Source organism: Poecilia reticulata, chromosome 2 (genome assembly GCF_904066995.2).
Source record: "Poecilia reticulata chromosome 2, P_reticulata-male-v2, whole genome shotgun sequence".
Lineage (NCBI taxonomy): Eukaryota > Metazoa > Chordata > Actinopteri > Cyprinodontiformes > Poeciliidae > Poecilia > Poecilia reticulata.
Genome location: NC_088831.1, coordinates 27,089,713 through 27,106,608, shown reverse-complemented (window position 1 = coordinate 27,106,608; position 16,896 = coordinate 27,089,713). Strand labels below are relative to the sequence as shown.

The 16,896-nt window shown below is 40.1% G+C and overlaps 1 protein-coding gene and 1 long non-coding RNA gene across 2 annotated transcripts; both read left to right on the top strand.

Annotated features, from left to right (window-relative positions):
- The first annotated feature begins 259 nt into the window (after positions 1 to 259).
- Positions 260 to 5,943, top strand: asb11 (ankyrin repeat and SOCS box containing 11). Its single transcript, XM_008401798.3, has 7 exons — positions 260 to 735; positions 952 to 1,031; positions 1,132 to 1,239; positions 2,744 to 2,894; positions 2,980 to 3,117; positions 4,939 to 5,127; positions 5,211 to 5,943. Exons 1-7 carry the CDS (start codon positions 579 to 581, stop codon positions 5,333 to 5,335), a joined length of 948 nt encoding a protein of 315 aa, XP_008400020.2. The 5' UTR covers positions 260 to 578; the 3' UTR covers positions 5,336 to 5,943.
- A 1,558-nt stretch (positions 5,944 to 7,501) lies between these two features.
- Positions 7,502 to 10,579, top strand: LOC145549673 (uncharacterized). The gene is made up of 2 exons (XR_014085517.1): positions 7,502 to 8,715; positions 10,212 to 10,579. It is a non-coding gene; the product is annotated as an uncharacterized LOC145549673 (long non-coding RNA).
- The last annotated feature ends 6,317 nt before the right edge of the window (positions 10,580 to 16,896 follow it).

The following is a 16,896-nucleotide window of genomic DNA, read 5'->3' as shown; positions in this document are numbered from 1 at the left end:
CTGTAGGATACGATGTAGAGGAAAGCAGACTTAAATTTTATGGCCCAAAGGCAAAACACTAAAAGTGTAACGTATAACTGACTCTGCACATCACCACGAACCCACCACGCCCATAATGAAACGTAGCATCATGCTGTGGGGATGATTTTCTTCAGCAGGGACACGGAAGCTGGTCAAAGTTGAACTGAGATGTGCTGGGCAGCACGGCCTGAACGGACGAGCTCTCCACCCAATCTGTTTTATATTGTGTATTATTTAACTAATATTGTCAAACCAATGAGATAAAAACATCTCTTTCTCATTTCACTGAAACAGATCCAAGAAGTCAAACAATCTTTTTGCTGACCCTCAGTCCCAAAACCTTCACAGCGCAGCAGAGTTGCAAGAGTGAATTAGCTGCACTTCCTACAGACCCCCCAGACTGGACACATCTTTCTCTTCATATGCACATGTAGAAGTGTTTTTCTCTAAAAGACATTCTCCAGGACCGTTGCAACTGCTATTGTTATTTACGTCTTGGCCAGTATCCTGGGAAGCTGAAGCGTGGGGGAGGTGACCAGCTACCCAGATAAGAGTGCATGGGAGCAAGGCCGAGTTCGGGTTTGTGTTTCCTGAGAGTTGAAGGAGTTTGTTGTTCTTGGACTCTTGTGATGGCCACTATTTCTGCGAGGTCCCAACCTTTGCGAAACCGCTTGTACATCTACAAAGGCCTACCGTGCAACTCGCTGATGGCTGGTGAGTGTTTTTTTTTCTTTGCTGATTTTTACTGTGGCAGCTGGAAATAACCTAGTTACTTCCTGCCACCTGGGACGGTCTCTTCCTTAGACAAACCAAACTGGACATTTTCCACATAGTTCAGGATTTAAAAGCTTTCATTGCTTGTTAATTACAATCTGAAAAGACTTTCTGCTTGTTGTGTTTAAGACTGTCTTGACTTTCTTTTTGCCACAGATACGTGTTCAGACAGAACTCCCCTCCACGAGGCGGCTTGTCAAGGCCGACTCCTTCACCTCATGAATCTCATGGCTCAGGTAAAAAAAAAAAAAAAAAAAAACAGTTCTGTACTAGGAATTATCTTTCAGTGACTGGAAGGATTGGAAAAAGATGACCGATTTCAACTTCTGTCTGCAGGGCTTCCAGGTAAACACTCTCACCCTGGATGGAGTCTCCCCTCTTCATGAGGCATGCCTCACAGGTCGCTACGCGTGTGCCAGGGTCCTCTTAGACAATGGTGCAAATGTAAGAAATGTTCTTCAGCCTCAGAGTTGAACATGATGGTTTTGTGTAAATGTGGAGTCGGGTCCAGTCACAAGACTACATACACTCATGGTTACCAGGATGTCACATCAGTTTGGTTCTTTTAATAGTGAATTTGAACGGTTCATTTTTATTGATATTGGGTTAACTGTTCCTTTTACAGGTTAAAGAGAAACCACTTTTGTTTCTTGCCTCAGACTCGACTTTTAAGTATGGACTGCAATGTTTAATGGGGTCGTGTTCGGGATCCGTGTAGAACTTCATTGTTACCCATGGTAAAGTTTATTGTTGCGGGTTTCGGATCATTATCATGTTGCTCTTAAATGGGGTCAAGTTTCGACTACCTACCTGCTGATTTGAGGCTGACAAACTTGGTGTTGGCCTTCTTTCTCCATTCATTTATGCACTTAAACCAGCAAAACCAGTGATGAAATGAGGTTGATAGCTAGGGAGCCCTTTCAAACTACCATTTGTCTCTTGCATGACCATTTGGCTTTTTGTTCTACCATGAACAGTCCTGCTTATTTTGTCTTGTTTATTTTGGAGCAGGGTTGTTTTTCTTGGCCTGCAAACTCAAAGTTTATGTTGATATTAAACTCACTTCAGTGCAATAATTTCCTGTGATGACAAATTTGAAATTTGATGGATGTTGAACCTCTGGTGCATCTTTATCCATCTAAGGGTTCCAACAAAAACACACGATGGCGCAAATCTGTGATTGGCTGCTATGAGGTTTCGGAGAAAGCCTCCCCAGCCCTAAAATTTGTGAAGCCGTGTTTGAAGTCTGTGTTCCTGCCAGGAAATTAATCAGGCGTTTTCAACGATGTTAGCCACTTCTTTCAAGATGAGTGATCAAATGTCCAGCCTCTGTTACGCAGGAAGCTTGTAAATGCAGATTGCTCATCGTCCAAGTGAAAGTTTGTAAGGGAGAAATATTTGTAAGGGAGTGTGTTTTTAGATCTGCGCATAATTTTGAACCCGGGTTGAAAAACGACAAGCCACGACAAGTTTAAACTCTTGCACCCTGTTCTTATCACTTCCTATGGAGCCAAAACAATTTTTTTTTTAAATGATCAAAATTCCAACTGAATGGCATTCATGCACTATGGTGGCTGTAAGAAAACTGCACCTGTTCTAAGAATGTATTTTAACACCCAAAATGATTCTCCCTGTAAATATTTTCATCTGTTTTTCCAAACACACCCGGTGTGTTCATCTCAAACACTCAAATGTTTAATAAACACACTTTCAAAACAACAAAAGTGAAACTGCACATAAAAAATATGAAAGTGGAAGTATTTATTTGTATTTTTGTTATTTTATCCTTTCTGGTCGAAGCGAGATACATTTTTAGTACAGCAAAAATTTATTAAAATTCATAATGTTCAAGTATCTTCAAATGTTTAATCATTTTCTGGATTTAAATAGTATATAGCCTACTGTAACTTTGGGTGAGCCTGGTAAATCATTTCTTTCCCCCTGTCAGGCTCAGGCAGTGTCAGCAGAGGGCGCCACACCTCTCTTTAACTCCTGCAGCAGTGGAAATGCGGCTTGTGTCAGACTCCTCTTACAGCACGGAGCCTCCGTCCAGCCCAACCACCAGCTGGCTTCACCCATCCACCAAGCTGCCAGAAAAGGTGTGAGGGGCGTTAAAAGCCATGAGCATAAAGGTGCGATTTGTTTTTAGCGCAGGTTTGTGAGGCTGTGTCTCTTTCTGTCCAGGTCACAGAGAGTGTCTGGAGCTGCTGCTGCTGTCGAGCGGAGCCCAGATTGATTTTGAGATACCAGACGTGGGGACCCCGCTGTATGTCGCCTGCAAGGCCGCGGCAGCGGAGTGCGTGGAGCTGCTGCTGCGTTCAGGTACCTGAAGGAACCGAGTAACGAGGAGGAACCTTTTGCAAGACCTCACAAGTTTACTTTTTAGCTTCTGACTCATGTTAGTTTGACTTACGGTCAAAATTCAATGCAAAAAAGTTTTTTTTAAAAAAGTCAGTGTTTGATTATAATCTAAGGAATAAAGCCTTGATGACTTTAATGAGTCTCTGACGTCAGCAAGCATGTGGCAGACAACAGTGGAAATAAACCACTCTTTTTTACCAGGAAGAAATATATATATTTACAAGGTGTGAGACCTTTACGCGTTAATTTTGATCTTAATCGTATTTTTTAAACTTATAAATGTTACTGAAGAAGACATTCCACGTTGTTATAATGCGGTGCTTGTCAGTGGAATTTTTGAGGAAAGAAATTCACTTAATTCAGTTTGGAATAAGACTTTATAAGACTTTCACATAACAAAATGTGCAGCGCTGTGAATACTTTCTAAATTCACTCCATATACACAGTGAGGGCAAATAATTGATTACTGCTACAGCTCCATATATGGCTTTATAGAGCAGAGACACGCACTGCTAATGATTTAGGTTTTGGCTAGGAGAACTTTTATGATTAAATAAAAACTAGTGCCATTTTATAGCCCAATCAAGCAACTACGTTACCTTAAGTTGTTATAAAAATCCTGTATATGTCAAACATAATTTAAAAGAAATTTGACTTTGAAATGTGTCACCTTGAAATCGGTGACAAATTCACCAATTTCAAGGTGACACTTCTCTTGAAGAATTGAGCAAAAATTGTTGAATTCGAAGCATTTGCTCAGTCAAGGTTTCTTCTCTGACTTTGTTGAGCATTATTGTTTTGAAAATATCAGTTTAGAAAGATTTTCGACAGATTTTATTTTTATTCCACTGCCGGCTTGTTTGTTTTAAAAACTTTCAATTCTGCGGGATTTCACAAGATTGACTTGTGATTTATGAATTGCTGGCGGGAGCTCAGAGGTCGTCTTTGTGTGTTTGTGATGGGAATGTCTTGTAAAAAGAGGCGGTCATGGGAGTTTTTGTAATCGTTTGTCTAGGTAAGAGAAACAAATGCTGTACCACAGCGTTGGAAGATAGTATAAGGAAACAATAGAATAAATGAGTAAGTCTTACATCCTGAATAATTTGAGTTGACATGATCATTCGGAAAAAAAGAAAATGTTAGTTAGTAGGAGTAATATTGTTATCTAATTTTGACATATTTTAATAAAAACAAGGACTATTCTCTGATTTGAAGACTGATTGGACAAAATTGTACAAAAAATGTATTTCTCGATTGAAGTTAAATTAACTGCAATTTTGCCTCCCCCCCTCCCCTCCCAAGACAAAGATGGATTTCTGCCAAATTGAGAAAACCGTTGTGAAATGAATCCCTGAATTAGCCAACTATCTGCGGCCGTCTAACAAAACTTCGGATTCAGTTGTGGCTTTTGTTCCCACTGCTGCCGGGGGGATTTTCAGCCGTTATGCCGTCTAATTGTCCAGCTCCCCTCCGTCCTTTTCCATGGAAACAGAAAGCAGTGCTTCACAGTTCACAGCAGCATATATTTCAAAGCTTTTCCAGTCGTCTTAATTTGCAGAGCGTTCTGATGTAACGAGAAACCATTTAACGTTGTATTTATAGCGCTAATTAGTTGTCGATGTTTTTACTCCATCATTACTTACTGTACATGCTTTAATTTTCTCAACACAAAGGGTTGCGGGGGGTGGGGAGGTGGGGGTGTTGGGGGTTGCCTGTACTTCTGATTGATTTTATTTCCTCTTCGTTCTGACATTGAGAGTTTCTCTGTTTGTGTACATGCAGGTGCAGATGTTGGCTCTGGATGTGGGCAGATCAGCCCTTTGCACGCTGCGGTTTGTGCTGGAGAAGCAGACGTTGTTCAACTTCTCCTGGACTTTGGGGCAGACAGAGCCAGCAGGAATGCAGAGGGAAAAACTCCTCTCGATCTGTCGGCACCAAACAGCGCGGTTCGATTTGCTCTGCAGAGGAGAGGTGTGTGTGTGGAACGATCCACTCGCCTTCATTAGCTCCCTGGGAATCGAGCTTAAACATGGTTTTCTCTCTCGTTGTTTTAGCTCCCTGCTCTCTGTCTGAGCTTTCCCGTTTCTGCGTTCGCCGCAGTCTTGGGCGACCTCGTCTTCACGAGACCTCCAGCCTCTTCCTTCCTCACAGTATCAAGAACTTCCTCCTCTACAAATGACACATCTGTTGGCTACATTGACCTCCCATCAATCATCGATTGTCCTTGTAAAATAGTTACAAAAGACTAATATTCTCAAGGAAACTACAACTGCACATTTGTATGTTTTAGGATCATATTGCTTTTAAAATCATATTTGCTATTTAAGCTGTACTCACAGGTTACATTTTAAATGACTCAGACTTTGTATGTTTTTAAATCTGCCTGTTTAACATCCATTTCTTTACAAAACCTTTAAAAGGTGAACACCACCAGTTGCGTATCTGGATGTTCCCTTTCTTTCTGGAACTGTTTTCTGAAACCTTTGTGGCTCCACAGGGAGCTGTCTGAATGTCAGATAAATCACAGTTTGTTGTGGCTGAAGAGAAAAAGCTTGATAAAAAGCAATAAACATTTTGCTCAGTTTTTAAAAAAAGTGAGGCTTTTAGAAGTTATGTCTGCAGTGCGGCATTTTCGTAACGCAGGTTCGTTAAACACCTGATTCATCCCAAGATTGTTGCACAAGGAAGGATTTCAACAGATGAGGAAAATGTAATCCTTTTAGATAAAAAACAGCATTCCTCCTACAATTTGTTCTCTTAACCCTCAATAAAATATTTCACAGCTGCCTTTGGCTTCATTATAACCTTATCTCAGCATGCTAGATCTCAACTGACTGCTACGGTACAAACATGCAGTTTTCAAATTGTACTCGGTACATCTCAACCATAAACCAAATAAAAATACTAAACATAAAGGTCAAGATCACGACCAAAGTAATGTATGTACCATGTCTGGATGCAGCAGAATACTGAATTTCACGTACTTGTATTATCTTACTTTTAAGAACAGGAGTGACATACAATCAAAGATGTCTAATAAGTCATAAGTCTTGATGTGTCACAATATTTGTTTGATTTTGTCATGTTTTCATGCACATAAAAGTGTGAAATTAGCTCAGAAGACACAGCAGGAAGGAAGTAGGGTTTGAACGACTCGCATTCAAAATGACTCCTAAGCCTAAAAGTAGCTCCTCAGACGTCATTTTAGGAAAATTGTTAAGAGTTTTATTTCAGTCAGCATCTTAGACCTTAAGAGAGCTCCTAAAGTGATAAGTGATAAAATATTGGAAGTAGTGAGGATTTTTGACTACCCTAAAAGCAGGTGGAAAGACGGATAAAGGAGCAGAATATTAGCTCTGTGCCATCAGCAGGCGCTGCATGTTGATGCTGTGTGGCAATTAATACAATTTTGTATAGTTTCATCATCATAACACACTTTTCTTAATCCAGTCTAGCTTGTATAATTGGTTAATTTCAATCAACAAAGGTGGAATGACCTTCAAAAGGATGCTTATGCCGGAATCACTTTTTCACACATGGTGTAGGTTTGGACTTTTGCCCCTTTTTTATAACAAACACATTCATTTAAAAACTGCATTTTTGTGGTTACTTGTATTATCTTTGAATAATATTTAAATTGGTTTAATGTTCTGAAACACAAACATGCAAGGGCGTAGGAGCACATTTATCATTGGGGGGGACACATATCGGAAACTTGAAAGAGCCGTAAATAGCTTGAGCAAAAATGTCAAACAATGGTGTCATCAACGTGTTACTCTAATCTGACCCCTTGTAACGAGTAATCTAACGTGTTACTATTTACAATCCAATAATCAGATTAAAATTATCCAAGTTAAGTATTTGTGATTATTTTTTAGAAAACACATATTGTTGCTTTCTTCTTTTTCCTTGGGGAGATAGGTTTCATATGTAACACCAGCGACACAAACGTAAACGATGGAGGGAAAAGAGATGCACATTTTCTAGGTGATGGATGAATTTTTCATTGAGTGATCAAATTACTCTTTCAAAGTAACTGCCATCCAAGGCAATAAACTAACTACACTATATGTGTGTAGACCTGTCACAATAACAAATTTTGATTTTTGATAAACAATATTATTGTTGTTTTTAGACCATTTTTAAGTAACAAATGTTAATGGGAAAACTATAATGCAAGAACACAATCTGAAAGATCAGTAAGCTTAAAATTATAATGACCATTTAACACTGCAACTGGAAGGCATTTCAAATATCCAAAATAAATAAACAAAATGACAAAAATAAAATGAATTTTGAAGTCTTTGTAAATAAAATTGTCCTTCAAAAAAGGTTTAGCTGAGACCAAAGCACCAACCTGAAAGCTTTTATCATAGTTTTTTGTAGAAAGAAAGAGAAATAAAAAGAGAAGTGATAAATCATGCCAATGGAAATTATTGAATTTGTTTTAATTAATCATGAGCACGTAGCTCGGTTCATTGCGCGCGTTGAAGCGGACACGCAGTGCGGATCACGCGCGCCGCTCTCCCAGGCGGCTCCAATGTAAACCTTAACTATAAACCTTGGGGCTGGTACAGTTTATAATCAGTTAACTCACATTGTGATTAACATTAGAGTTGCTACCTGTAACTATCCTGGCTCCCTGGCTGGGCTGGCAGTTTTGGCGGGTCTGAATCGCTGCCAACAAAAACTCCGCTTCATCTCCAAGACAAAATGTGTCCAGTTTTTGGTTTTTCCTTGCTCTCTTTTTTCCTTCCTTCTCACTTTGCCGCTCCACTCCATTTCAAAAGAGCAGAGCAAATTTTATGTTTTTTGAACAATTACCATTTTTGTTGCTAAGAGATGAGTATGTTTACTGGTAACCAAGTGCCACGAAGTTTTTATGTTTTTTGAACAATAACAATTTTTGTTGCAAATCTGTTGCTAAGAGATGAGTGTGTTTACTGGTAACCACGAGCCACGAAGCGAACTTCAGATTCTTACTTTTGCGAAATGTGCCAACGGTAAATGTCTTGTATCTAATCAGTTAAGCGTTATTTCGAAAGAGTTTTTTGTTTTATAAACTACTTGTTATTAATTTGGTTTTAAGAGATAAGCGGGTTTTTTCTGGTAACGAACTGTCACGAAGTCTAAATCGAGATTTTTACTTTTGAGTTGAATGTGTTAAATACATTTATGAACAATTACAAAAAAACCCAAAAAAACAATTCTGCAAAATTCACCAATTGCACAATTCTTGTTAGTGTAAAATAAGTGGTATTTCAAAAGAGCGGGAGAAACATTATATTTTTTTAATCAATAAGAATTTTTGTTGCTACGCTGTTAATCTGTTGCTTAGAGATGATCGCGTTTTCTGGTAACCAAGGTCCACAAAGTTCCATAAAGTAAACGTCTGAGAGAAGCAGAAGAAATCCTATGTTATTTGAACCATAACAATTTTTGTTGCTAATCTGTTGCTAAGAGATGAGTGTGTTTACTGGTAACCACGAGCCACGAAGCGAACTTCAGATTCTTACTTTTGCGAAATGTGCCAACGGTAAATGTCTTGTATCTAATCAGGTAAGCGTTATTTCGAAAGAGTTTTTTGTTTTATAAACTACTTGTTATTAATTTGGTTTTAAGAGATAAGCGGGTTTTTTCTGGTAACGAACTGTCACGAAGTCTAAATCGAGATTTTTACTTTTGAGTTGAATGTGTTAAATACATTTATGAACATTACAACAACAACAAAAAAACTATTCTGCAAAATTCACCAACTGCACAATTCTTGTTAGTGTAAAATAAGTGGTATTTCAAAAGAGCGGGAGAAACATTATATTTTTTTAATCAATAAGAATTTTTGTTGCTACGCTGTTAATCTGTTGCTTAGAGATGATCGCGTTTTCTGGTAACCAAGGTCCACAAAGTTCCATAAAGCAAACGTCTAAGAGAAGCAGAAGAAATCCTATGTTATTTGAACCATAACAATTTTTGTTGCTAATCTGTTGCTAAGAGATGGGTGTGTTTACTGGTAACTAAGTGCCACGAAGTGAACTTCAGATATTTACTTTTTCAAAAGTAAAAATCAAAAAGCAGAGCACAAACATTTCTAATATAACTATTGCCCACATTAAAAGTAGGCTTTTTCCTAAAATAAGCTTTTTAGCTATTTTGTTTATTTATTAACCATGTTTAGCACACTGAATGGAGGAAGTCAATGTAAGACAACATGCTAGCCCACATGCCACTGGCTGCATTTAGGCTAATATTACCATTATTCGATATTGATATTGCCTAATGTTTTGTGATACCAAGTATAGGCTACAGAACAAAGACAGAAATATTTGCAGAAAGAGATGTTTAAGCAGAATCATTGCAAAGGCAGAAATGAAAAAAAAACACCATTTATCTTAAACTCTTAGAACTGGCTTTAATTCTTGAGTTAAAGGAATTCTATTAAAAAACAGAAACACCTGCTTTAAAAGCAGACTTAAAATGTTCCTTTCTGTGAGCACCTTATTTATCATCTGATATTGTCAGGACAGGTTCAGATCTGATATCACTTGCCTTGTAAAATTTCCTGTTCCTAAGTTCTCTGACGAGGCCCAGAAATTTGATAACGAGTCATATTTCTAAGTTTTAAAATGTTATCAAAAAGGTAGAAAGTTTGCAAATTATTTTCCTTACACTTTACAGTTATGCAGCACTTTGTGTTGATCTGAAGTAATCATCTTTGTTGTAAAATATCTTGGAATTTGTAGCTGCAGCATTGCAAATGCTAGAAATAGTTATGGGATGTGAGAACATCATGGTACTTGTTAGAGAGCCCTAAATATTGTATGTTTATGTTATTTCCCTCAGTTGCTCAACATATACTGTTACAGAAACTCACAGTTTCAGTGTTGGGGTCACATTGTATTTGGGAAACGTTTGCTAGTTGTGCACATAAGAAAAAAATAATGTAGTTTACTGCTAGGTGAAACGCTAGTTAAAATCAAATCTACTTGGAGATACTCAGACAATGTGTATATTTATTTATTCATATTTATATAAATTCCTTTCTCACCCTTCCGCAGATGGACTCTTTCATCCGCTGAGCTCGGGTCCTCTTCCAGAGACCTGGGAGCTTGAGGGTTCTGCACAGTATCTTGGCTGTGCCTAGAACCTGACATTTCCGGACTGAGATGTCTGATGCTGTTCCTGGGATCTGTTTTAGCTACTGCTCCAGTTTGGGGGTGACTACCCCGAAGGCCCCGATGACCACAGGCACTACCACAGGTCCCTGCGCTCCTCGGCCCTGTAGACGCAGGGTGAATCCTAGCAACCTGCGGCCTCTTTGCCGGCAGCACCGGATGCCACCTGATGGTGTAAACCCACCGATTTCTGGCAGGATCAGTTTGGTAAATGCCATGTCGCTGACAAATAAAACTTTCGTCATTAGGGATTTCTTTTCCACTTATTGATTGGATGTTTTATTAACAGAATCATGGACAAGTGGTTTGGTGACTCCAGCATTTTTAATGAACTTGTACTGCGGAACTGCGGCTATTTTAATGCTCCAAGGATGTTGGGGTCCGGTGGAGGTATAGTGACTGTTTTTAAAAGCAGTTTTACTTGTAAACAGTTGCCTCTGGCCTCGTTTAGTAGCTTTGAGATCAGCCTATTTGAACTCGGCAGCTCTCACACTGTGCTGTGTGCGGCGGTCTATCGGCCACCGAAGTACAACAAAAACTTTATAAATGACTTTTCTGATTTCCTGGCTGATATTATGCCAAGGTATGACCGAGTTCTCATTGTTGGTGATTTTAATATTCATGTCTGTCGTCCTACTTCACCTATGGCTCAGTCATTTCTTAATGTTACCGATTCTTTTAATTTTGTGCAGTCTGACTGGTGCTATCCATGAGCATGGTCACAGTCTTGATCTGGTTTTATCTTATGGTCTACCAGTTTGTAATTTAGTGATTGGTGACTCATTATTTTCAGACCATATGCCTGTTTTATTTGAGATAACGCTGTCCTGTGCTAAAGCTAAAGCATGCGCTGCAGCTCGGTTCTATCGTGTTCTTAACCCTTCTACTGCTGGTCAGTTTTCTTCTGTTTTTAATCAATTTATTGGTGTATAAACTGCTTCATAAATAAAGTTGGTATGGGATGGTATGGTACTGTGGTCTTCACCTTCCAGGCCTTTTCCAGTTCCTCCTTTTTCCTGATGTTGTAATCACTTGGTATTGCTACATCCACCACAACGGCTTTCCTCTGTTCTTTATCCACCACCACAATGTCCGGTTGGTTCGCCATTACCATCTTGTCTGTCTGGATCTGGAAGTCCCACAGGATCTTAGCTCGGTTATTCTCCACCACCTTTGGGGGTGATCCCCACTTTGATCTTCCAGTCCATATTCTGCAGATGTTCTGTACACTATGCCTACTTGGTTATGTCATTCCATGTACGCTTTCCCTGCCAGCATCTTGCACCCTGCTGTTATGTGCTGGACTGTCTCAGGGGCCTCCTTGACAACCTACACCTTGGGTCTTGTCTGGTGTGGTAGATCTGAGCCTCTATTGCTCTGGTGTTTAGGGCCTGTTCCTGTGCAGCCAGGATGAGAGCCTCTGTGCTGTCCTTGAGTCCAGCTTTCCAGCCATTGGTAGGATTTCCTGATATCAGCCACTTCAGTTATTTGTCGGTGGTCATCCCATGTAGGGGCTTGTCCTCCCAATGGTACCTCCAGCACCTCATCCTCTGTTCCCCATTGTCTGAGACATTTATTGAGCACATGTCTGTTGAGATCTTGTCCTTGGTGTATTTATGGATCTTGGATGTTTCATCCTGGACAGTGGCTCTCATACTCACTAGTCCTCTGCCTCTTTCCTTGTGGCTAGTCTCAGGGTGCTGGATTTGGGGTGGGACCCTCCATGCATGGTTAGTAGTTCTGAGTCTTAACATCCGTGGTGTTCATCTCCTCCTTTGGCCAGCTATTATTTATTATGTATTTATTTTTATTTCTAACAGACAGAAAAGACAATCAAGAAAGAAAAAAAATAGAATGAAACAGACTAGAGAAATAAGAGGTAAAACAAATTATTATGCCCAAGTGACAAGCATTTTATATTTTCTGTTTGAAAAGGAGCAGGTAGAAGATGTAATATCTTATAATGTCCTGCCCCTTTCATACTTATCAATTTATAATCAATTAACTGTCAAAACATCAAAACGAGACAACTTGTTTCCATTTTACATGACATTTAAAGATGTCCATTATTTAAAGTATTTATATCATCAATAGTATTTACAGACTTTAAAACAGTCATCTTATAGAACATATTTTGCAATAAGCTCCTTTTTAATCAGTTTTTTAAGCTGGTTTATATTTCTACTTTTTTGAACTCATCATTCAATCCATTCTATACATCTACTCCCACATCGATAAACAAAAACTCTGCATGGTGTTCTAATACATTGTTTTTTAAAATGTCCTCACCTCTTAATTATAACTTCCCTCTCTGTCACAAACATTTTCCGTATATTGGGTGGAAGTTGCTGATTTCTGACCTTAAACATGAATTGTACAGTTTTAATATTTCAGTATTCTGGGACCTTGTTGCTCAGCTTGGGTTCCCCAAGGTTCCGTTTTGGGCCCACTCCTCTTTTTACTGTACATACGCCCAATAGGTTTTATTTTAAATCGCCACAGTAAAGGATTCCAAAAAGGTTTTGTTCCCTCAATTTAGAAAACTCAAGAAATCACCTGCCTTATTTACCTTCCTTGTTCCTCGTTTAGGCAGAATGCTGGATTTGGGGTGGAGCCCTCCATGCATGGTTAGTAGTTTCAGAGTCTTAACATCCGTGGTGTTTATCTCCTCCTTTGGCCAACTAGCTATTCCTGCAGGGTCTCTGATTACTGGTAAGGCGTAGCTGTTTATTGCACTGATCTTGTTCTTGCCATTGAGTTGGCTTCTCAGGACTTGCCTTATTCGTTGGAGGTATTTGGCTGTGGCTCCTTTCCTTGTGACCTCATCGAGGTTGCCATTTGCTTGTGGTATTCCCAGGTACTTGTAGCTGTGCTCTATGTCTGCTATTTTTCCTCCTGGGACTGAGACCCCTTCTGTGTGGGCGACCTTCCCTCTCTTTGTAACCATCCAACCACACTTCTCTAGTCCGAATGACATCCCAATGTCAGTGCTGTAGATCCTGGTGGTGTGGATCAGTGAGTCGATGTCTCGCTCGCTCTTGGCGTACAGCTTGTACAGCTTGATGTCATCCATGTAGAGGAGGTGACTGATCGTGGCCCCATTCTTGAGTCGGTATCCGTAGCCAGTCTTGTTGATGATTTGGCTGAGAGGGTTCAGGCCTATGCAGAACAGCAGTGGGGACAGAGCATCTCCTTGGTATATGCCACATTTGATGGACACTTGTGCAAGTGGTTTGCAGTTGGCTTCAAGGTTGGTTTTCCACAGCCCCATCGAGTTTGCAATGAAGGCTCTTAGAGTCCTATTGATGTTGTACATCTCTTAGCATTCAATGATCCAAGTGTGTGGCATTGAGTCATAGGCTTTCTTGTAATCAATCCAAGCGGTACACAGGTTGGTGTGTCGGGTTTTGCAGTCTCGGGCTCCTCTGCTATTTATATAGCAGTGTTGCCTGACGCTATGATGCCTGACATGAGCTTCCATGTTGTAGAGAGACAGGTTATTGGCCAATAGTTGGCTGGGACTGAACCCTTTGAGGGGTCCTTCTGTATCAGGATTGTATCATGTCAGGTTTTTCATACCCGAGACTCTGTCTTGGACATCTGCCACAGTGATGGTTACCGGGGCTTGTTCAGGGAGGTTGCTGTGGTCCTCTCGTAGAGAGGTTAGCCACTGTGCATTGCTGTTGTGGGACGCCTCCCTTTCCCATATGCCTTTCCAGTATTGTTCAGTCTCCAGCCTGGGTGGGTCTGCTCTGTTGTTATTACCCTGCCATTGAGAGTACACTTTAGCTGGTTGACTCACTTCCCTCCTTGTTATCTTGATCTTAGCCTCTAACCGTCTTTTCCATGGTGGGTATTGGGTCTCATGGTTGGTAGGGATCGTTCTCAATGCTGCATTCACATCTTCAATGAGACTTTCTGATGGTACTTCACTCAGCCGTTGTAATTGGCGTCGGGGTCGTCTGGTGTTCATTCGGGATGATTCTCTCTCAGGTCAGCTCAGATGGTTTGTTCATTACTGGGGCTACATACCCAGTCTCTGGGCGGGGAGCTGTAGTTGACTCCCTTCTGACCTGGCATCCTGGCTTCTTCCCTTAGCACTTGTGTCGTACCTCGTCAATCTCAAGTTGTGACAGCAGTTGCCGTTTGCGGATGTTGGAACACTGAGCTACTAGTTGTTTGGCAGTTAGTGTTGACTGGGGATGTCGAGCTAACCATTCCTCCCACAGTCTTTGCATGTAGTCTCTGACTAGGATTACTTGAGTAGTAGCATTCCAACAGATCCATGTTTTCACCTCTCGCCCATTTCCGCCCATATATATATATATATATATATATATATATATATATATATATATATATATATATATATATATATATATATAGTTATAATTATTATAAATGTATATATATGTTTAGTTATATATATATATACATATATATATTTATGAAATAAAAACAGGGCAATGTATTTTAATGCTCGATAATACCCATTAGATACTGTTCCCGCTATGTTAAAATCACCCATCAGGTACCGTTCCCCTTGTTTTAAAGTGTGGGAACGGCATCTGATGGCCATATTTCACCCATCAGATACCGTCCCCATTGTTTTACAGTGGGGGAACGACATCTGATGGCCATATTTCACCCATCAGATACTGTTCCCCTTGTTTTACTGTGGGGGAACGATATCTGATGGCCATATTTCACCCATCAGAAACCGTTCCCCCTATGTTAAAATCACCCATCAGATACCGTTCCCCTTGTTTTAAAGTGGGGGAACGGTATCTGATGGCCATATTTCACCCATCAGATACCGTTCCCCTTGTTTTACAGTGGGGGAACGATATCTGATGGCCGTATTTCACCCATCAGATACCGTTCCCCTTGTTTTAAAGTGGGGGAATGGTATCTGATGGCCATATTTCACCCATCAGATACCATTCCCTTTGTTTTACAGTGGGGGAACGATATCTGATGGCTGTATTTCACCCATTAGATACCGTTCCCCTTGTTTTACAGTGGGGGAACGGTATCTGATGGCCATATTTCCCCCATCAGGTACCATTCCCCTTGTTTTAAAGTGGGGGAACGGTATCTGATGGCCATATTTCACCCATCAGAAACCGTTCCCCTTATTTTAAAGTGGGGGAATGGTATCTGATGGCCATATTTCACCCATCAGATACCGTTCCCTTTGTTTTACAGTGGGGGAACGATATCTGATGGGTGAATTTCACCCATCAGATACCGTTCCCCTTGTTTTAAAGTGGGGGAACGGTATCTGATGGCCATATTTCACCCATCAGATACCGTTCCCCTTGTTTTACAGTGGGGGAACGATATCTGATGGCCATATTTCACCCATCAGATACCGTTCCCCTTGTTTTAAAGTGGGGGAACGGTATCTGATGGCCATATTTCACCCATCAGATACCTTTCCCCTTTTTCTACAGTGGGGGAACGATATCTGATGGCCGTATTTCACCCATCAGATACCATTCCCCTTCTTTTAAAGTGGGGGAACGGTATCTGATGGCCATATTTCCCCCATCAGGTACCATTCCCCTTGTTTTAAAGTGGGGAAACGGTATCTGATGGCCATATTTCACCCATCAGAAACCGTTCCCCTTGTTTTAAAGTGGGGGAACGGTATCTGATGGCCATATTTCACCTATCAGATACCGTTCCCTTTGTTTTACAGTGGGGGAACGATATCTGATAGCCATATTTCAGCCATCAGATACCGTTTCCCCCATGTTAAAATCACCCATCAGATACCATTCCCCTTGTTTTACAGTGGGGGAACGATATCTGATGGGCGAAATATGGCCATCAGATAGGGTTCCCCCACTGTAAAACAAGGGGAACGGTATCTGATGCGTAATATTGAGCATTTTAATGCTCAATATTACCCATCATTATATATATATATATATATATATATATATATATATATATATATATATATATATATATATATATAATTAAACATATATACATTTATAATAAATATAATTTATGTGAAATATATGTTGTATTTATCATTACTATTATTTTTTTATTATTATTGTTATTAGTATTATTACTATTGGTTTCCCGCAAAAACATGAAGAAAGTGACAACTTTGCCGAAACATATCGTTTGAACTTTCACGGTGTCCATAGTTCCCTACGCGCGTGCTTTCTCGGTGCTCATCACGAGCACGCGCGTATTTTGCCGCGTGGACGGGGCGGAGCGGCAAGAAGACGCAGGGGGAACCGTATCTGATGGGGAAACACGGATTGACGTAACACCGGGAATATAGGATCGGCATCAGTGTTCCCATTACTGTAGTTGTGCTCATGCATCTGAGGTGTGACTGATGTCCTGGTCTTCCGCTTATTTTTTTCTTTTTTTTTCCTTTGTCGCTCATCTCTTCTTTGCAAGCTGTTTTACTCAGCAGAGTAATAGTATCCTGTTGAAAATGTTATTATTTTTGTTGTTTTATAAAGTTTATGGCTTCTCGGTCACGCAAGATTTGCGAAATGTCTGTATATTTTTGGCTTCTCAGAAGTTGTTCATATTA

Bases quoted from the DNA above. Each gene is read 5' to 3' on its own strand.
- asb11 (XM_008401798.3), top strand. From the start codon at position 579: ATGGGAGCAAGGCCGAGTTCGGGTTTGTGTTTCCTGAGAGTTGAAGGA. The intron at 736-951 runs GTGAGTGTTTTT...TTTTTGCCACAG, and splicing joins GTGCAACTCGCTGATGGCTG to ATACGTGTTCAGACAGAACT. The intron at 5,128-5,210 runs GTGTGTGTGTGG...TCGTTGTTTTAG, and splicing joins ATTTGCTCTGCAGAGGAGAG to CTCCCTGCTCTCTGTCTGAG.